At 40.4% G+C, this 22,580-nt stretch overlaps 1 protein-coding gene across 2 annotated transcripts in view; it reads left to right on the forward strand.

Annotated features, from left to right (window-relative positions):
• Positions 1–22,580, forward strand: part of LOC117494997 (cGMP-inhibited 3',5'-cyclic phosphodiesterase A-like) — a 71,419-nt gene that overhangs the window by 35,945 nt on the left and 12,894 nt on the right. Inside the window, exons 2-7 of one of the 2 annotated variants that reach the window (XM_034146053.1) lie at positions 3–53; positions 9,350–9,610; positions 13,390–13,547; positions 21,016–21,089; positions 21,961–22,112; positions 22,230–22,367. In XM_034146053.1, the coding sequence (XP_034001944.1) occupies positions 3–53; positions 9,350–9,610; positions 13,390–13,547; positions 21,016–21,089; positions 21,961–22,112; positions 22,230–22,367 (834 nt within the window). The remainder of the gene's footprint in view (positions 1–2; positions 54–9,349; positions 9,611–13,389; positions 13,548–21,015; positions 21,090–21,960; positions 22,113–22,229; positions 22,368–22,580) is intronic. The other variant, XM_034146054.1, reaches the window with a different exon arrangement.

A 22,580-nucleotide genomic window follows, 5' to 3' on the forward strand; every position in this document is an offset into this window, starting at 1 on the left:
AGATGCTCCCCCGCTCGGAGTGGGACCACAAGAGAGGCTCCCGAGGATCACAGGTTAGTGCTGTCCACACAAGAAGAGACACACTAACAATAATAATCATAAACAGCTGACAGGAAAACACACACATAGGAACAAGCTCCCTGATCTCCGTCACTCGCCTACACACACCTTATAAATGACGCAAATGGCTGAAATGTTAACAACTAACAGGCCCGTTCACCCACTCATTTTAGCCCTGGTTAAACAGCATGTCCTGAGGTGTCACTTCCCACCGGAGTCCTTGTTGTACTCTGTTGGACTAAAGGACACAGGTCTGTGATCTGGCTGTAAGGTGCTGCAAGAGCCATTAAAGGCAAGGGAATTGATTCTAGAGGCACTCGGACACAGAGGGCACAGATTGTAGAGGGCAGACACACACCGACACATCTTTGAGATTACATTTCCCATCTTTCGGGGGGAGAATGCGTGTGTGTTTGGGAACTGGTGTATTGAGCTGCTACAGAGCGACATGGCATGGCTCTGTAGTACAGGAAAAACAAACAATGCCCTTGGCTTTGGCATGGCCATATGCAGTATGTGTTCTGTACTTCATGTTCTACTATCTGGAGGATATCCTTTAGAAATGATGAATAGGCAACACGTCTGTGCTGACACTGTGTGCTTGGGTAGCAATAAATGCTGCAAAGTTGTGGTTGGGGTGAAAATCAGGGGATTTTTCTTGAATAGCGATCATAGTGCAGCACACAATTTGGCTTGAAATTAAATTACAGACTGTAATTTCCTAGAGATGCTAAGACTCATATATCTGTTCCCAATATCGGCCTTAGAGCATTATCCCCTTTGAGGGGAGACATTCTCAAAGAGCCGGTTACACTTTTGAAACTTCGTCCAAGGCTCATATCAATTTGTTATGTGTGGTTAGTAGGCAAGCACATATCCTTTGATTGATGCATTCCCTAAGCTGCCATTAAGGTTTTTTTCATTTGGATTGGTGCTCTGCGTTCGTCACCTGAATCCTGTAACAGTCCAGAGACTGAGAAGATGTGTAAGAAGTCGAGGCTTATGTTGGAATCACTCTCCATCTCGTGGCTATTTTCCCTTGGCTCTGCTCTTTTGGACCAGGTTGTTGGTCAGAGAAGCTGGTAGCGCTGCGCTGTGCCATGGCACCTCGCAGAGTAAATCACACACTCCGCTCTTTAGTCAGTGACCAGAATGTTTGCTTGGTCTTCAGCGTGTCATAGTAATGCACACATTAGCTCATATTCCAAACCACGTATCTTTATTATTTTTCTTCGCGAGCACCCCTGTCCAAAGCATGCGTGGATGTTTTAGCTCAGGAATTGACACTGAAGTTATGTATGGAAAGAGCTATTTAAATATTTGTTTTTCGACTTGGAAACACATTGGTTTTGGAACATTACCCCGGGAGATTATCGCAGAAAAGAGTGTTTGTAGGCCTGGATCTTGTGGCTGTTATTCTAAGTCACAGAAAGGCTGGAAGAGTGGTCTGTGAGGCAGACAAGCCATGACATTGCCGTCATGTTGAAGATTTCTTAAACTCACTGTAAGCTCTTCACAAACTGAGGGTTAGGAGGTTAAAATAGGTCACTGACCTTTTTCTTGTTGGATCTATCATGATAGGCTAGAGTATTTTCTAATTAAATGGGGTCCTCTGGCAATACTGAAAGACTACCTACAGGTTTGACTTGCGTATTCTGCCTGGGAGATAATTGGATCTGCCACAAATGATACGGACACATTAGCAGTTTTCAGCCTCTTTCTTTTGATGAAGTGCAGAAAGTATAACATCTCTAAGCTGGTGCCATTTCTCAGATGAATAGATTGACATTTAACTTGGTTTAATTAATAGCATGCATATTCAGTTTGCAAGATGTTTAAAAAAACGTGTGACTATGCCTGCTGCTGCTGCTGGATAATATGTGTAACCACTAGTATCATGCGGTTAATCCTCGCCCATTCATCGTCTAGCAAAAGCAATCTGTTTTACCTCATGCATGTCTTTTGTTTGCCCTGTCCTTCATGCTGGCGTTTCTCCTACCCATACTGGTCTGCCTGTGTCTGTTTCTGTTACTCAGTATTTTTTTTTATCTTATCTTACTTGGCTTCTCTTCTGGAATCAAACACCCTGAAATATGCTCAGGGAAAAACAAGCCTCTCTTTGGAGATGAGATGGCTGCATGTTAGGGGTCAATTGGCTTGACCTTTCCCAGTAAATCTTTAATGAGGCAGTTATTCTTTTTTGTTTTGTTTTGATCCCCCCCCCCACACCCCCTTTTAATAAAATATATAATAGCGTGTAATTGGATCCTGGCTGCAGCCGAGGACCTGGCTCAGCACAGCTTCGGTCTGAGCTGACGGAGGGGTTGTGAGGGTTGTCGGGTCGCGGTGGGGGTGAGTGTTTTGTTGGGAAGTGGGAAGCTGGTGGGCGTAGTTTTGGCTGTTGGAGCTGAGGCAGGGAGCGAGCAGTGTCTCGGCGGAGTTTAGTGTTACCGTTGCGCTGTGATATCATTGCTCTGTTGTTTTAAGTAGAGAACATCATCATCTCCCAGGCTCCTCTTCAACTAATCCATCTCGACAGATGTAATCAGGGCCATTACACTAACTGCACTGCCACTGAAACAGAAAACTGCATAGTAATGATTTTTGAAACATGCAGAGGGTTCTGTATAAATTAAATCAACCGAAGAAAAAATAACAATTATTTTAATAATAATAAATTCCCCAGCTTCTTGCTCAGCACATTCCCATATTTCTTGAAGTGTGCGAGGATGTGTTTAGGAGGTTAATTGTAAAATAAGTGTATGTATCTGTGTGCTGTCCTTTAGAAAGAGCCAGAGTTGCTCACATTATTGAAATGTGTTTACTAAGAGAATGAAATGCCTTTCATTCTGGAGTAGGCCCCTGAGGCATTTGTCCAGTCTTTAGCGCTCCGGTGGGATACATTATATTCTCACCATTGCACAATTTTAAAAGTCCTCATATCAATGGTATTTTACTAGAGGCTAAAAGGGCTGTATGTTTAGATGAGGCTCAAGGGGTTAAAAGTGCATAAAGTGGACCATCTCAGAAATTACAAAAATGTGATCTCTGTTGTGTTTACCATTAATAACCATCATTAGACAGGAGGATCAGAGTTTGTTTGTTACATCAAACAAATGTAATCTTTCTTCTGCATAGCTATTTGCCAAAAACATGTGGAAACATCAGAAATAACAATAATCATATTTGAATGACTCAGTGTTGTTGCAACAGATGAATTTGATGTTGTTGTTTGCATCAAGTAAATGGGTACAAGAGGAAATATTGTAGATTTATGCACTCCAGAATGTAACATATTTAATGTATTTTTACGACTGCATTGTACACTGTGTACACAGTGTGGTTTGAGTATAGTTATCATAAACCTTTTGTTAATAAGGTTTTAAAGGAGAGGTGTCATGCTTTTCTGGTTATTACCCGTCCCCTTGTGTGTTATGAAGGTTTTTATGCATGTAAACGGTGTGCAGAGTCAAAAACCCTCAAAGTACACCCTGTAGCGAGTAAAACTCTAACACAGAAAATACCTGTCTATGCTGCCCCAGAACGCCTCGTTGGAGATTTCTCTTGTTCCATTTGTTTCTTCCGGGAACCAAAATGGACCAATCCGCGGAGCTCCTCACACACCAGGACCATTAGCATACATTTTCAACTAACAGGGAGTCCCATTGACTTGCATAGAGCTCCCTGGTTGGTAATAGACGAGTTGGGATCGCGGAGAAATGCTCTCCGCAGACCCATTCTCACAGCGTTTATATACCTTTTTCTTACTCAATATCAAGCCACACTTATTGTTTTTACTTCGGCTGTGAGTGTTTGTGTGTGCTCAGGATGAGTTTCGCGCTGTCCCGGAAACCACACCAGTAAGCCAGCTCACTGAGCAGCGAACGTCACAACGTCCTTGCCAATCAGAGCACACTGGGCTCACAGGGGGGGGGGGGGCCGGAGCTCCAACGAGCCGTTTAGGACAGAGAGTGAATACACATACTATACAGAGATGCTGTATGAGAAACCAATGTGAGTTTGGAAAATTGCACAATATAAATCTATTCTAGTATACCTCAACAATGGCATTATGATCAGTGGAAATGACCATGACATGGGACCTTTAAAAAAAATGTCTCTAGTCAGTGACAGTCTTTAAATCTTCTGCACTATCCAGACTAAACCAGCACCACGACTTATTTGCAAATATTATTTCATCAATCTTTGGTTCACCTTACTGCAACTGAAGCTGCACATACAGCGGAGCGGGCCATGAGTACAGAGACGCTGTGTGGACAAACAGCGTTTCACTTTTCAGAGTGATAGCCGGTTTGTTTTGACTGGCCCTTGGTTTGGTTTACATGAACTGCTTCGCGGTGCTTATCCATTGCATGTCTATTGACGTACTGTTTCAAACTGTGTTCACACAGGCAGTTAAGACCATTGGTCATGCATACTGCTGTTAATCATAGTAAGATGTCATAACAGCCTGTTCATGCATGCTTTAATATATGGCTTGGCTTGTTGAGGAGTCATAAAGTCTGCTTATTGATGCTGGTAATCAGTGTTGTCAAATGTAGCATGTCAACCATAGCTGGGGGCTTGTGACCAAATATTTCACAGATTTGTGGTTTAAGTGTGACCAGCGGTGCTGGCAAAGAGGCCGGATTAAGAGAGGATCAGTGGGTGTGTCAGGAGCTGGCATCAGCCGAAACAGGAACTTTTCAACCTTTTAAAATCCGTCTGCCTCCTTCCAGTTAAATGCAAAAGATTGGCCAGCCCCGAAAATATCAAATGACTGCAAGCAGGAAAGAATCCACATGCTCCAAAAATATTACTTCCTGAATAGCACAAGTAAATCTGCAATGGCACAGAAAATGTTTAATAAATATTTCTCTAAATGATCCAACTGTTAAGGTGCCTCAAATATCTTACAGCTAGCCTATTTCTTTAAAAAGATGCAGCGTTAGTCAGAGCCAGGCTCAACAGTTTCCCGTCTCTGTGCTAACCTAACTGGCTAATAATGGTAGCTTTATATTTAGGCTACAATAAAAACCATCCTCTTATATCTATACAATTAAGTGAATAAAAGTCATTCCGCTAAATGTCAAAGTAACTCCTTCTAAGCGTTACTCTATCAGGACAGTGGGTCTAGTTGTTTTCACTATTCACAAAGGCAAAACTGACCATAATAATCAAACCAAACAGTGTAGATTGCAGGTGAGCCCCTCATCCCATGTGCTTACTGTATATATTAACTAACCAGAAGAGGGATTTGTAATTTTCTCAACGTGCAGGCCTGCTGACGCCAGCTGTCTTCAAGGCCACAGTTCGTGTGTATATGTCTTTTGAAAACAAAGATCTGTCTCACTTAGAAACAGAGGAATTATGAATCATTTTCAAACCGAGGAAGCTGTTGTTTCAATGTTCAAAGAAGCAACCTTTGCCTCCTCTCTATAATTTAGAGTGGTTACTCCCATCTCTCCTCCACACAATTCCGAGATGCAGTCTCCCTAACAGTGATGGGTGTATTTCTCAGAAGAGTCTCTACAGAGAGGAGTGTGAGCCAGTGGCAGACAGCTGTTGACAGTTTCCAGATGTGAATGTGTGTAACTATGAAGGTGGTGTAGTGCAGCAGTAAAAAGAGAATGTATGCTTAGGAGACCATTTAGAAAAATAAGTAATTAAACACACAGAATATACAGCCTCACAGGAAATGTAAAAATACATTGATTTTAATGACGTTTAAAAGAATTTACAAACACTGCAGAAGTGTCCAAGGTAAGCACATGCACCGTGGTGTTTTCAGAAAAATATCAAGAATTTTAAAAGCTCCATCATAACATCTGCCCAAAAGCTTTTTTTCTAGGATACTCACAGTGGTTTTTCCCAGACAGAGGTCACTGTATGGGGCTCCTATGAGATCTATCCTCTCAGCAAGTGAAGCCTGCTGCTGCGGAGATAGCTGTGGCTGATGAATGAAAAAGATCATCTAACCTGACAGGAAATGCTTATATAACGTTATGATATCGTAACGTACTTATAATTCGATCTGTTGCAGGATGTCCATTGATGATTCTCAAGTTTTAGGTTGCAGACTTTTGGGAGATTAGGCACATCTTGATGTATCTTCCAGCCAAACACAACTTTTAAAGCGATACATATAAAAGTTCATCCCAGTGATGGTCAGGACTTTACATTTTTCTGCTTTTCCTGCTGCCAGCTTTCTTTAAAAGCTCTTCTGTATCATCTCACATTCTGTAGAGCGGTTCAGTGAGAGGGTCTTAATGTGGAGACGAGAGGGCTTGTTTTTTTGTAGCAGAGCAGGTTTTGCCATTTTTTCAGCTAATTAAGTATAGTACAAATTCATTGGAAGCAAGGTCCCCACTGTGTCCCTAAATCTCAAATCCTAACCATGCACCTGGAACTTTCATTGCGTTTTATTTTTTAACCTAAGGTTTTAGGTATTACGTTTTTACTCACAGTGCATAGTCACACCCAGCACATTTATTATTCCCTCCCCTTGTATGGCACTTTGGTCCAGTTCATTAGGAAGTCAAGCTTGGTGACACAATTCTAGTCGTCCTTGGAAAGTGCTTAAACGGATAAACATGTGTGTCTTAGTTCTGCATCCTCTGGATACTCTATATATTTGAGTGTCAGTCTATATCCTGCAACATATGTTTTGTTTTAACTTTTGTATTGCCAGTGTTATGAAAACTAGGGGTTTAAGTTTGTAGGAGTTGCACATCAGTTGTTTGTGTGTGCACGCATGCGTGTTTGGAGATGCTGAGGACAGACAGATGTTCTCCAGCAGCTATATTCTTTTAAACCCCCTCTTTAGTGAGCTCCTAAATCAGCCTGTAAATGAGCTGAGAGACAGGTGTTTATATGTTATCCTCACAGCATGCATCAGAGGATAGGGAGGAGAAGTAAAAGATGTGGAGAAGAGGAGGGATGAGGGATGAGGGGAGTACAATAGTTGTCTGTCCATTAACGTTCATCAGCCATCCCACAGGACTTCTCCTCATCTTAAAAAGAGATTAGCTCGGTCCCAGTGCTGACCATGTGTGAGGTTTATCAATAAATGTGCGTCATCATCACGTGTGGATCACCGCGTGTGGAGGAATGCCCTGACACACGCTGAACACATGGCTTTTGTAATCTTGCAGTCCGATAGGAAAAATATAAATACAGTGACTTATCTGATACCACAAGGAAAATAAAATGCGAAACCAGCACTGCTCCCACAGCTGGAGACAAATGAAAGGTGTTCACACATGGGTTGTTGGGGTAAACCTCCTGCCACTTAGTGTAAACAGAACAAGTCTGGTGCATGGCTGCTGGTGTCTGAGTGAATGGGACATTGGGGGAGAAAAATCTGATAACATTCTTCGGGGGGAAAAGGGAACTCGCGATCCTATTGGATACATTTCTTGGCAGCCGAGACAGACCTGTGTGTAGTTGTCATTGTGGAGCTGCTCTAGGCACTGGTAATTAAGACCTAGTTGTGAACTTTTCACTTTTCCCTGCAAAAACAAGGCGTGCTGAAGCCTTCACAGCATTAGGGCAGACGATCAGGAACACATTATGGCTGTTAGATGTCTCAGGGGTCAGGAGTGGGGAGGTCAAAGGTCAGATTCTAGCGGAGACAGTGCTAATGAGGCCATTCATTAAGCATTATGTATTGCACAGCTGTTCTGAACATGTGTCAACCTCATGTTGTTGTTTGGATGTCTAAAAGTATGTCAACTCCTACAACTGTGATGTACCACTCCCTACTCCTCCTCACGTTGTTGCTTCTCTGAGCTAAAAGGAACCATATAAGGTACAGAATCAAGCCTTTGATGTGCGAGTGGATGTAAGTGTGCCAGTGCATGTGATACCACAATTATAATACAGTCTACAAAGCTTGGCAGGATCGCAGTCCCACACGGGGAATTAAATATGTCTCCTATGATAGGAATCCAAAGTAAAGTGTCTATTGTTTTCTTACTTACTTATTGTTGTGTTTGGGAATTGTTTATAGGTATCATTTGTTTTAATTTGTTCCATATTGTTTTTTCCCTGAGCTAAATGGCTGTGTGTGTTCTGTGGTAGTTTTAAACCAAGTCTTTGTTGTATGAATAAAGAAAGATTAGAAGTGAGATATTTAATCAGAGCCTTTACTTAAGAAAAAGTAGCAGTAAGGCAGGGTACTATACTCTAACCGTGACAAGTAAAAGTACTGCATTCAAAACTTTTTGTAAATAAAAGTATGTTTCAAATATCAGCAAAATGGAAATGTACTAGTAGTCCTTCTGCAGGCTGAACCACATATGTGTTTTACTATTATAAATGGTGTTAAATGTGTACAACAACAGTCAGCAGCAGTAAGGAGTGTAGTTGTATTTGCAGAGTGTGCTCCGTCGCACTTTGTAGTAGATGCAGTACACCTCATCCTCACTGCAGCAAGGTGAGAGGTTAGACAACTGGAGGTCAGAATAACAACCTTTAGAGCTGCTGTAAAGTTACTCTTTGTCACAGGCAGTGGGTTAAACTAATTTGATATTTTTCTGTGGAGTGTACTGTAGATATGCATCACATTTCAAAACCCAGCAAAGAGATGTAAAAAGACGCATTGAATTAAAATACTCAAACCTGCATTCATCCCTTCTTTTGCTACTTGGGCTAATTGTTCAATGTTTTCTGTCAACCAGAGAAATACACATCTAACAGTAGCTGCTCCATGTTCTCCAACTAGTTACTAGTCACTAACTTTGTCCTTATGCGGATTGGCGCTGGGTAGGTAGTGTCCCTTCGGTTTGTCAAAACTCCTAGCTTTCTGTTGCCAAAATCAACACTAATGAGAGCATCGAGACTAAATCAAAATAAGAAACGCAAAAATAATATGCTTGAGATGCCAAATCCTGTGTAGATTTGAGGTAAAATAGAATGTAAAAACCTTTATTGGTGAACGTTTAAGAATAAGTTAGGATTATACTTAAAAATTAGTATTGGAGTCATTGCACTTTTCCAATAGAAAGAGTTAAAAAAGTTTGTCTCTGTGCCTAAACTAAAACGTATAAGTTCAGCATACTTTCACCTTCAGTTCTGTAGGATAAAGAACACAAGTGATGCCAATGTCTCCGTTAACCACATTATGTCCTCACATGGGAGCTGCTGACATAGCTTACCCACCTGCTCTTCACAACTGCTGCCAATAAGCTGCACACAGCCACTATCAGATGCTATCATTCATTAGCATCAACTCACATTAGCCCCAGCAGCAATGATGTTCATTTCTCCTTTCTCTGTCTCCCTACAGTCATCAGGCACTACTGTGATGGTGGACATAGCAGTGATGGGAGAGGCCCACGGGCTGATCTCAGACCTGCTGGCTGACCCCTCTCTGCCCCCCAACACCTGCACCTCGCTGCGGGCCGTCAGCAACCTGCTCACCACCCAGCTCACCTTCCAGCCGCTGCACCGGCCGCGCCCTGCTCCCCTGCTCAACCCCAGCGATGCCTACACCTTCTCCGACTCAGAGGAGGGACCGGAGAAAGAAGGGAAAACGTCCATCCATAAGGTAAGGACATACATTTCAAACTCAGAACTCCTCCAATAGATACTACATGCTGCGTGAACATACATCATGTGAGCAATTCCTCATATTCATACTGTGAACCTTGCTCTGTATATTTTTCACATTTCTGTTCAATTGTACCCTGTTTGAAGCTGCACAGCTCTTGATATTCTGATTACTATATATGTCTTATTTTTAAGTTAGTAGTAATATTTGTACTGTAGTTAGTTACTATTTTGTAAAGATTTCTTGCAAACACATTCTCTTTTTTTCACAGTTGTACTTCAATAAATACAGTTCTAAAATGTGTTTAATCTTTTTACATCTTAAATGCGCCATTATACACCAAAGCACATTCCTTGTGATTCTGAAATGAAGAGGAAGTGTCATGATTTACATTTCACCGGTAGGACACCTAGTTGTCGCCCAGATTTATTTAAAAATTTCACCAGGAGACTATTCTCCGATTACAAGACTGAGTAAGTGCATTGCGCACATCAATGACTGGATGAGTAGGAACTTTCTCCAATTGAACAAACAGAAAACTGAGATTATTGTTTTTGGAGCGAACGATTAAAAGTCATCGCAGAGCTTCAGTCGGCAGACTTCAAAACAACGAATAAAGCTTGAACTCTAGGTGTAGTGATGGACTCAGACCTGAAATGTAACAGTCACATTACAACAGTTATTAAGTCTGCATACTATCACCTTAAGAACATATCTAGGATTAAAAGACTAATGTCACAACAGGATTTTATCTTCTGTAGACTCGACTACTGTAATAGTGTCTTCACAGGTCTCACAAAAAAATCCATCAGAAAGCTGCAGCTGATTCAGAACGCTGCTGCTCGTGTCCTCACAAACACTAAAAGAGTGGATCACATCAGTCCAGTTCTGAAGTCTTTACCCTGGCTTCAAGTCTACCAAAGAATTGATTTGAAAGTACTACTGCTGGTTTTTAAAGCACTAAATGGTTTAGGACCAAATTATATTAACGATTTCCTGCAAAAGTATGAACCATCCAGGAGTCTCAGGTCTTCTGGGACGGGTCTGCTCTCTGTTACAAGAGTCAGAACTAAACATGGAGAAGCAGCATTTCGTTGTTATGCCCCGTCCATCTGGAACAAACTCCCTGAATCCTGCAGGTCAGCTGCAACTGTTAATACTTTTAAATCGAGATGAAAAACGTATCTTTTTGACGCTGCATTTGGATGAGTTGTTCAAATTCAAACTGCAGTTTGGCTTTTATCCATGTATTTTATACCTGTTGTGTTTATTTTATTATCTTTGCTTTTTAAAATGCCTTTTTTTTAAATGCCTTTTTATTATGTGCTTCCACTGTATTTATTCTTAAATGTCTTTTATTTTATTTTGTAAAGCACTTTGGGTTGCCGTGTGCTGAAAGGTGCTGTAATAATAAACTTGCCTTGCCTAGTTGCTAGGAAGGAATTTTACTCAAAATATAAAAAGTCAGAATTGTTCAGAGTAGTCTTTTTTTTTTTTGAAGAAACAGCTGAAATAATCGTAAAATAAAAAGTGAAGTCTACTTTATTAAGGACAAATGATTTACACAGCCCTCCACACACATGTTAATCTTTTAGCCCATGTTTCAGCTAATGAGTGCTTCCTTTTAGCATCAAATAAAGGAGTGTATTTTCATAGAGTTGAGTGAAGAAAAATAGAGCGCCTCTACTGCTCCGAGCCCTGTTCTCCCTTTCATAGCCACAGCTGTGTCAACATGACAGATGTGAGGAGCCAGACAGAGTGTATGAGTGTGTGTGTGTGTGTGTCGTGTAAAAGAGGAGAGGCAACATGAAGGTGAACACATCTCTCAAAAGGTTACAAAGAGGGACGAGTAAGTGTCAACAACACTAGACCCCCCACCACAGTTATGGATCCTGTTATCAATCTGAGGAAGATTCCTGTCCTGGCTGTCTTGTAAGCTGGCGATTGGTCGATGCCTGCGCTGCAATCGAGCCAATCTTTTTGGTTGACAGGTGCTTTTTTTCCTTTTTACAACGTCTGAACTTTGTAAAAAGTAGCTAAGACAAAGTGTGCCTGTGGAGTGGCGAGTGAGGCTGCACTCATTAGGACTCGGCTCCCCAGAGACCACGTGCCGGCTCAGGAGGAGTGAAGGTGGTTAGTGCGGAGTGGAAAGCCCTGCGCTTGCTTTTCTGCCTCCTGGCCAAGAGTTTGATGTCCATCGTGATGCATACTGATTCAAGCACTTTTCCAAAAACCAAACACATGGCATGTTCTATGTGCTGTAAAAAAAGCCACTAGATCTGAAGCCCATACTGTATCAAACATGGATAACAAAACACACGACTAATTATAAAATGTTTAAACTTTTACAATTTCTCACTTAACCATGTATTGACCTTGATTAAAACTGACAGCAGCAGGAATCGGATTTAGTTCTGTTTTCTGTTTTTCTTTTTTTATGAAGATGGCCTGGTTTTTACCATGCTGTTGGTGCCGATGGGGATGTGTGTATGTGTGTGTTTCTCTCGTGTGTTTCTACTTTTGGTGTGTGTCTACAGGGCTTTTATCAAAGGATATAAATATGCTGCTTCAAAATTGTGCCACAGCATCATTATTCCGCTTTGAAAGTCGAGAGTTAATGGCATATTTTTATGCAGTTTTAATATCCAATACAAAATACAATACAATACATTTTCTCATCACAAAACCATTACACACAGGATGTTTTGGGGAGAAACTTGGTCTAAAATCTTGTTTGTTCGTGCAGTATTTTATGTAAGGTGTGGCTGCTGCACGCATGTGTGCCATTACAAATTGGATAATCTACAAATCTAATTAAAATCATGCCATCTTATTGTTCATGAACAAGTGTTATGGTAAAGGCTCCAGAGTAAATGGAAGTCAGTGAAATGTCCGTTGAAGTGACCTAAACCAGCGGCGCGTAGGAGTGTGTAAGCTTGCACTCAGTACATGACGCATTGCTGTGAATGGGCTCATTCAGGATTCTGAGGCGTTCTTTACTAGGTCATCCTGCAGAACACTGAGGGAGAGAGCCTGCCATGTTTAGCGCTGCTGTGCCAAGCTGCTGCATGGCACTGAGCAGATGGAGGCAGCACAAGGGCACAGACCAGTGGGAACCCCAGAGAAAGAGCACAGAAAAGACAGATAGAGAAAGAGACTGAGAACAAAACATAAGAAACTCACAAAGAGAATGAGAAGCAGAGAGGCAGATTCCCTTTGATGAAGTGTATCTCTGCAATGCAATACTCACAAAGTATTAAACATTGTGCCATGAGGGGCATCATTGCCACAGCTGCCTGCAAATGTCCTCCATTCAGTCATGACTGTGTTGATTCCCTTTGGATCCAAAGAGCTAAAACAATTAAAATGCCTCAAATCATGAAACATTTTCAAGGTTTTATCAGCTGAATCCTTTGTTTCATCTTGGGCAGATTCCTGAAAACAACCGTTTCATTTAGATGATCAATTTGACTCCAGACAAAGCGTAAAAGCAATAACCTTATCTCTTTCAGCGCCAACACAATTACAGATATGCCTTTTTTGTTTATTACGGCAGTAAATTAAGGGTTAGGATGTTATTTATTTATAAAAAGATGGGTGTATTAGTGTAGTTAGTAACTGTGTGTGTAAGTGTCAATATCTTTAGATTATATTTATTGATCCCAAATGTCTACATTGTGTTTGTTGCGGCAGCATGTTTACAAGGCATTTCACAGAAGTTATACATAATACAATGTTAAATAGGACATCTCACACATTTTTCTCTGTGTTTGCAGCGTATTAGGCGGAGTCTCCACCCTGGTCTTCTGAGGAGGATTTCTTCCACGTGGACCACCACCACCTCCGCCACAGGCCTGCCGTCCATCGAGCCCGGACCTGTCCGAAGGGACCGCAGCGCCAGCATCAAACCCTTCCATGAAGCACTCACCTGCAGGTACCTGAGCTACAGCTGAATGACTGATGTCCCACTTCTCTCTCAGCCTACACTTCTCTATCCTCAGAAACACGCTTTTACTTGTGCTTCATACAGTACTATTTGTTCCTTCTATTTTCTTGCTGTATTATGTGTAGCTCTTTAGAATAAAATCCCTAAAATGTTGTATTTCAATGCACTAATAAGGTCCTACTGTGCAACACTGCACTGTAGGTCTAACTGTGGAACAAATGATTTAAGAGGGACTCCTGCTATGGCTGCCCCAGTATGACACATCCTTTTGAAGGTTAAGAGGTTTATTCCCAGCAGTGTGGCTGTAGTTATACCAAAGACAGCGTGAGTGAACAGTAATGGCGCAGCAGTTCGGAAGAGGATGTGTGTGCAATGGGAGCCAGAATGGGAATATGCCCCACAGGCGAATGCATTAACCTGAATAACTAAGACACATCCACTCTCAGCACAGAAGTGCTGATGATAGCATGAGGATCAGGCTTTACAGAACTTACATTATGATTTGGTGAAAGCTGTTGTGGGATGAAGAAGATTACAGGATATGTGTGAGTGATGCTGAGTGTTTGTGTGCATTTGTGTTTTTGTGTTCATGAAAGCATGTCTTTGTGTGGTGGGGTTTATGCTTGGATGCATTTTGTTTTGCAAAAGCTGTTGAGAAAATCTGGCCTGGTTATTTCATGGTGTTCAGACAGGACTAATGCACATGCAGTGAATCACCAGAAATGTCAAGACAAGACCGGCCCATATTGTTGAAAACACAACAAATATCTCGTTTCTGCTGTTTTTGTTTGGCTAGTAATTCACATTGATGCGTTCAATCTAGAATAAACACAGGGTCTTAATTTATGAGAGTCGTTATGATGATTACTGAGGAACATATTTCAGCATCATTTACTGTGATCAGTGCAGAGATTTCATTCCTTACAATTACTTTGTAATTTTGTGACATTATGTCTGGATTATTTTAGAACAGCTTTTGTTCTGCTTTTATGAATGTCAAAGAGGTGAAAAATGGAGATTCAGCCTGAAAAACATTCAAGGTGTTGGTGTGTACTTGAATATTAGTTTGTGCATAACATATTCTTATGATGTGATGCTGTAGCAGACAGCACATACCCCACATCTTTAAATATTAACTGTGTCTCAACAAGAAAGAGTGTCTTTGTGTTTCATCTACTTTATTCAGTTTCTCCCCTGTCGAGTGTGTATCACAGGCATGAAAGTCTTCTGATGGAGAACAGCGCTTGTCTGCAAACACTGACGCTTCTGAGTCTCTGTGCTGCCATGTAGCATCACAGTTGCTTGTCGAGTTCCACATAGGGGGACAGTTACACATTGTAGTTTTGTGTATTAACGTGTGTGTGTTGTTGTTGTTCAAAGTTTATTTTCATATGTTGCAAAATAACTTTTGTCACATTTTTAAACTGGGGCTGGGGCTAAATTATTAATGTGTAGAGAGAGCTTCAGAAAGCCATGTCTGATGTCTGACTCAAACAACTCAGAAAACAGCCTTTACTGCATGGATTCAAGCAGTTCAGTTACAACCTTTATGTTGTTTAGTAGAATCAGTTGAAAGTATTATTTGAAACATGAATGACAACAATATATGTTTATTGTATCTCCCTTTCTGTATATTAAAGTATTGTATATTGTCACGGCCCAAAACATTTTCATTGGGAGAAACACGCTGCCGTTTCAAAAAAGGTTTCAAATAATAAAACACTAAAGTGCAAGAACACATACAACCATCTTCACAACACATGTGCAGCATTTAGAGAAAGTTCACCAACATACTCAAAGCGCTGCATAAGCAAAATGCTGCAAATAAAAAATGCTGCAAATACAAAACACAGCATGAAGATCAAAACAAAAGGTGAACCTTTTTTGTATTATAGTATATAGTATAGTATTGAGACATGTTTAATTCTACAAGCACATTTATTACCAAAATAAAAAAACGTATTTTTTAGACACTAAAATCTCATTAGCTTGGTTTTTACTACAAGCTTCATGTCTGGAACTTTCACTTTATATCAGCTCGCTCACATACTTACTCCAAGAACAGGGAGTGAACTTTTAGATAAAAACTAGCCCACTGCTGTTAAATGAGGCATGACTCTGCAACTGCATGCCCTCTTCCCCACCTCGTAATAATCTACAGATTCATTTTGGGTGGATAGTTTTGCGGAAATGTGATGTTTCCAGAAGAGTTGCCATATGTTTCTGTTTTGTTTGGATTTTAGAAGCATATCCAATCACAGGGCACCAGGTGTTATTGTTGACCAAATGAAGAACGGGAACTTTTTGTACTGAGTTGATAAAGCTTATATAGTCAGTGACAGCTTGATGAAATGATGTCTTTCTTAAGTTTCTTCATCCAGGGTTTTCCAGTAAAAGATTCTAGCCTTTGGTTGTGTGTTGCAAAGTATTTTTATGTTTTGAGGAGATGTATTTCATGAGGCTATTACCTGATTATGGCTGCTCCGTAAGACTTAACTGTTCCCGTAAAAACGTGATGTTCCTCTCTTCCAAGGTAATTGTTTAAGCCAAGATGTGAGAGAGACAATGCCTGCAGCTCATGGTAGATAGACACACCTCAAGTATTTGCTCAGTTTATTGCCCTCATCTGATACCCTTGTAGTGTTGGATGCAAATGCAATATTCCTTCCATGACAGTTTACCTTGCACATACAGTAGAAGGTGAATGATTGTCAAAATAATGTGTATGGAATACAAATAGACTCTTATGCCCACAACTGTCCTGCTCTAAGGAGTGATACAAAGTGTTTGATATACAGTACCTAATACCCTAAATACACTATAAGGCCATTAGTATGTGGCAGTTTGAGTCCCTTTATTCAAATGGCAAAACCTTCATTTAGCTAAATACAGACAGTAGTTTGCTTTCAACCTCGTGGCAACAGTTTGAGGAAAACCTCCTTTTACAGCATGGCAGACCAATGCACAGACAATGTCTGCAAATATATGTTTTTCAGAGGAGGGATTCTGGGTTTCCCTGCACAGAGCCCTGACCTTAAACCCATCAAAGACTATTTGGATAAATTAAACCGACATAACCTTTATGGCGAGTTATCTCTCAAGACAGTGCCCAACATCAGTAAAACTTTAGTGGATGAATAGGAGCAAATCCTACTCAAAAAGCTTGTGGAAAGCTTTCCTGGTGACCTATATCGCAGCAGATGAAGTACTTTGTGCTAGTTTCCATGTACTTTTCTCCATGTATTGTATGTTTTCATCTACCCAGTAATTGCATATTAAAGATGCAATGTTCCCTCTGTTTCTGTGTATGTATGATCTGGCCTGAAGTCTGCTGTAGGGGGATTTCCCCTGCATATTTTGCACATATCTGTGTGCATTTAGGACATTCTTTGCTGACCACTAAGAAAGCACATTACACAGATTTGAAAGGTTCAAGTTAGATAACTTAACACCAAACAACATTTTGAATAAGGCTTTCTTTCATTCAAGTTTCCTGAATGTTTTCTCTGAAGGGAAGTGACATGTGACATCCATTCATTTTGAGGTAGACATTTCACTGTTTATCCATATTGAAAAATGAGACTACATAGTAGACAACTCATAGAAAATGATACAACTGATGACTATGGTAAATTCAACACTCAGTTTTTTATTATATTGTGCACTGCAACTGTGTGTTTACTGAAAAAAGAATAATCTGCACACTGTTTTTCTTTTGCGTCTCGAGCCATCTAACTGTGTGGGCTGCGTCTGCCAGTGGCTTGTTTGGGTGTGTTTGCACAATGACAGTGTGATACTTGAACACGTTCTGTAAATGTAAGCACACTGAGCAGCTTCTGTACACAAAGCTCCGTCGCCTGGTCTTAAAGCCCAGCACTGCCCAGCAGCAGGCCCCAGCTATGGCCACTTATGGTGGTGTGAGTATAAACAAACACCTGGGCCTCTCCCCAGTCACCAGAACATCACACAGTTAACACACACACACACACACACACACACACACACACACACACACACACACACACACACACACACACACACACACACACACACACACACACACACACACACACACACACACACACACACACACACACACACACACACACACACACACACACACACACACACACACACACACACACACACACACACACTTAGAAACACTGTCACAGCTCCTTCTTCTGGCAGGGGTTGTACAGACACAATTGGAGAGCAGAGAGAGTCTCTGGGTTTGGTTTATTGCAGCTGAGAGGGCTCTCCTCCGAGTAACACTTCATTTCAATTTAGTTTCAGGCATCTGGCTTTTTATACAGATGTCTAAAATAAAAAAGAGAGCTGGTAAAACTCAAGTGTCCAGCTTGAAAACACAAAAACAGGTCTCATGTCCACTGACAATTATTTAACCTACTGTTAACCTGTGATGCTACTTTAATATCAGCCACCTGCCATCACAACATCTCTCCAGTTTTGAGAAGTAGAATGGAGTTTTGTTTTAATTGATGGACTATAACTTTTATTTGGAATTAAGATCTGAAACACAGTAACATGTGATTTTTCATACAGACAAAACAAAACACCAGTTATCATACTCGATATGTAAAGAGTCCCATTAGGAAAGTGAGAGGTTTGCGGTAGAGGGACTGAGAGTGAGAACACATGGAGGGGAGAAAATGAACACATGGATTCAATTGCCTTCTCTCTGCTCCATCATCAAATCTGTACGATCTTAATTAGGACATTAGGATTCTTTTTTTCTCCCTCCTTTTTCCATCTTGTCAGCTCTCAATGACGTACATTGTTAAGAAGGAATAACACTAACTTCAAAGCTACAATATCTGCTTTTTTATCTCACACAGCCGGTAAAAAGGGGGCCGATTGAATACCTTCCATTTCTCTCAGCCCCGGCCACTGTGCTGTTATCTTCTTCACGTCATCTGGCTTGAGAGTAGGTAGATTACTGGAAGCAGAAATAATGACTGCTTTGTTTATCGTGGCTTGGACACTGTCCGTTCGGGCTCTGAACCAAAGTTAATCTGTCAACCTGCCGTGAGTGGTTGAGTTTAATATCTGGGAGTTAACTGTGGCGGGAAGGGAGCGGGTTATTGCATGGCTCGAGACTATTAAGATAAGCTACATGGAAGGAGAAAGCTGAAAAAACAGACAATATAGCAATTTACACAGTATTTCCTTTAGCAGGATAATTAACTTGATGAAGGTTTATTCTGGGGAAAGGTGCTTTTCCAGGAGAACAGGAGTCATTATTTACTTCAGAGAAAGACTCCAAATAGACTGCTGACAGTTCACTTTGGATGTATTTACTGTATATTTAAATAATGTGTAGACAAGAAAACCAATTCGGAACATTGCAGGATGATATTTGTGTCAGCATAAGCACAACAAACGTAAAATCGTCCTAAATCTAAAATGTTTATTTTATTTTGGAAAAGTCTCTTTCAAGTCACTACAGGATTATAACGAAATTATTTAGAGCTAATGAAAAATCAGCTAGTCCATTGACAGAAAAAGTCATTCAGAAATACACATAGTATTTATGATTTTCTGAAATCGGAGTATTGGAACATCCCTCTTGCTGAAAATTAAATGTACGTTGTTGGCTATGTTGGTGTATTGAAATCACAAAGAAGCAATTTGAAAAGTCTTGGGATCATTTTCCTGTTTATAATCTGACACTTAATGAACCAAACGAAAATAATAAGCAGATTAAAAGATAGTGAAATAATACAATCAACGTATCTGAAAATTGTAGGTTAATGGTTAAATACAGTAATCAATACAGCATAATCAATGTTTTGATTGTTAATCAATACATTTGAGACCCTTAAAACCTTTGTGTCCTTGGTTCAAAACTCCTCACTGATTTAACAAATGAGACAGGGCAGGTTTAGTTTCTCAGTATCTAATTGAAACCACGCTCTTCTCCTAACCCTAAGGTTCTAATCCAAACAAATCTTTAGTATTTAAAAGCCATTTCTTTGACACAGGGTGGAAACAAAAGATACAGCAGAGTGTATTTTGTCTTCATACTGTAGGCATATCTCACAGGGTCAGTTACATTACTGTAACCACAGTGCTAACTACTGTTACTACTCTTAAGAAGCTTTTTGTGATAAAAGCAGAGTCACTTGATACGTGACTGACAGATTCCCCGAGTGAAAATAGTCGGCCTTTTTTATTTACATTCACTGCTTAAGGCTCAATGTCAGTAGCCGAGGTTATTCTGCTGCATTAGCAGAATAGGAAGAGTGTCTGCCAGCTCTTCAGCTTTCATTAAAAGTAAACCTTTTAAGCCAAGAGCTGCTGCCTGCCCAGACCCCCCTGACAATAATGTAGTAACTGTTCGCCCGCCAAACTATCAAACTATTTTATATTCCACACCTGCTAGGCATTACACACAGTGGTCCAACCTGGCCATGCAAACACAACAGAACAGCCTTTGTTGGGGCCTCAGGACCATTAGGCAGGGTGGGTACAGCTCAAAAGTGTTCAAGAAACAATTTATCAGAAGGAGATAGACACACTACAGGGCTTTGTGCTCCCTGTGACACCATGCTCTAACGGCAGGCATTTCCTGCCCTGAGAAGGCAGGTTTTACAACATTTAGGGAGAGGTATTTTAATTGGAACCACCTACAGCCTGACAGTGGCCTCAATGGAGGAACATGGAAAATCTGCAGCGAGGGAGGCTGACACTGATATATCATAAAGCCCAAAGAGGGTGGGCTCCATTTATGAAGTCATTTATTACAACTGTTTCAAATGTGTTGTGTTGTTTATCGTCTTTGCATCGTGTTAATGTGTTCATCCATTAAGTTCATTAATGAGTATTTTATTTTAAGCATATGTACAACGCCTGTTTCATGTGAGGACAGCACAGTAGGATTCCCATTAGGTTTTTTTTCTTGACAGTTTCTGCCGACTGGTTAGACATCAAAGACAGATGTGATGAATGGCATGATTCCCAATTCTTTGGCGCAGCTACAGCCGGCAAAAACTCGCACATTCTGCTATAATCTGTCCCTGTTTCCTTTGTATTTTAACATTTTGTGGTGATTTGGAATTTCAAACCATCAGTTCTGACAAACCAAACAGATTACTAAGACTTTTAATAAACACCCACAATTCATCTTATCCTTCAAAACTACAAAACAGATTTAAGATAGCATTAGCATATGTTGAAAACTTGTTTGGATGTTAATTACTGAGCTTAAACTGTTGTATTTTTTACATTTCAGTGTGTAGTCTCCATACATTTGAACATGTTTTTCTTTAAAATATGATTTGAGTGTATTGATTCTGACATACTGTATATATGTAGTCGTCAAACATGGAGAAGAACAGCATTACGACAGGGGACGTCATTTGCTATGGAGTTACATGAAAACCATTTTTTTGTTCACTTTATCTGTAACCTGTTAAACCCCTCTTGTCTACAGCTGTGGGAGACCGTACATCAGACTGAGCCATGGGGAGGGGTCTTTGGACAAGGGAGACAGGATACCACGGTCAGGTATGCTCTCAGTCTTCTTCCTTACTATTTCTACCACCACCTCCAAGCTGCTTAGAGAGTGCAAGAGTGTTTGTTGGCATACGTACTACGACACAGTGTATTTTACTTTTTTTTTTTTGATGGAAAGACAGAAAGAGGGTAGGGGAATTATATACAACAAAGGTCCATACAAAATAATTGTAGAGTTGTTGTAACTCCCTCTTTCTGTGCCAGTTACAATGTGCTGTACATAAGAGATATTCAAAACAGCAAAAATACAGATTATTTCTACATACAAACAAATGTCTGTCTTAATTAATAACTTCTATATTAGTAGTGGTGTGACAGGAAAAGTACAAGCTATATAACCAATTTATATTATGTCTTTATATATTTATATTATGATCATTTTCTTTATTCAAATCAATTAATTTCAAGATAATTATATTTTTTTATTTTACGAAGAACATCATATTTCGGTTTCAGTCACTTAAAATGTTAGGGCAAGCAATCACATTCATTATTATATTATTTGCACTAGTATTCAACAACCAATACATTTTAAGATCCACCATTGTAAATACATAAATACCAGTCTTTCTGATGATACATACTCAGACCACTGTATAAAGCACTGTTGCCAGCAGATACTCTGTTACACATGCTTTGAGTTAGAGGCCTGCAATCACTGAAATGCATCATTGATAATGAATAGGAGCCCTCACCATCTCTCAGACTTGCAGAAAACGTATAGAACAAAGGGGGATTAGAGGAAGTGGATATACCAGAGAATTAGATTAAACACCCTTAAAAGACTGATGTTGTGTATCAGTCTATCTTTTTTCCCTTGGGCTACAGTGTGACATCTCTTTGTTTTTTTCTCTTTCTCTAGCAGAGGACCCAATGGTGGCGTCATCAGACTATGATAGCACCCACGAAGCCAACCACAGTGACAGCAGTGATGTAGCACACACAGAGGAGGACGCAGAAGAAGGAAAGAACCCTGCGCAAAACGTCATCCTCCTCCCACTAATACCTCCAGAGGTGAGGCCAGGCGAAATGACTTCCCATACAATATAACTCTGCTAATGAAACACGAGAAAGATAAAACGTATTATCATTGAATTAATTTGTCTTACTGCTTTTCATCTTGTGGCCCAGGACAAACCAATTCTGGCTCCAGAACCATTAGTAATGGAGGACTTGGAGCCATTGATGAGTCAGCTAAATAATTGGAACTTCCCCATCTTCACTTTGATGGAGAAGACCAACGGGAAATGTGGACGGATCCTCAGTCAGGTGAGCACATCTAAGAGCGACAACGATAAAGCTCAGAGGTCGGCCAGAGTGACAATAAAACAGTTTAATATTTGCATAATGATGGGGAAATTTGCTTGAAAGTAATAAAAAGTGAGAAGATACAAAGTGACTTTTTTGCATTCATAAATGAATAGACTTGTCAACATTTTAATATTTACTGATTACAATTTCCTCCTTTCTTTCCTTTTTTTG

The sequence above is a fragment of the Trematomus bernacchii genome, unplaced genomic scaffold (assembly GCF_902827165.1).
Source record: "Trematomus bernacchii unplaced genomic scaffold, fTreBer1.1, whole genome shotgun sequence".
Classification (NCBI taxonomy): Eukaryota; Metazoa; Chordata; class Actinopteri; order Perciformes; family Nototheniidae; genus Trematomus; species Trematomus bernacchii.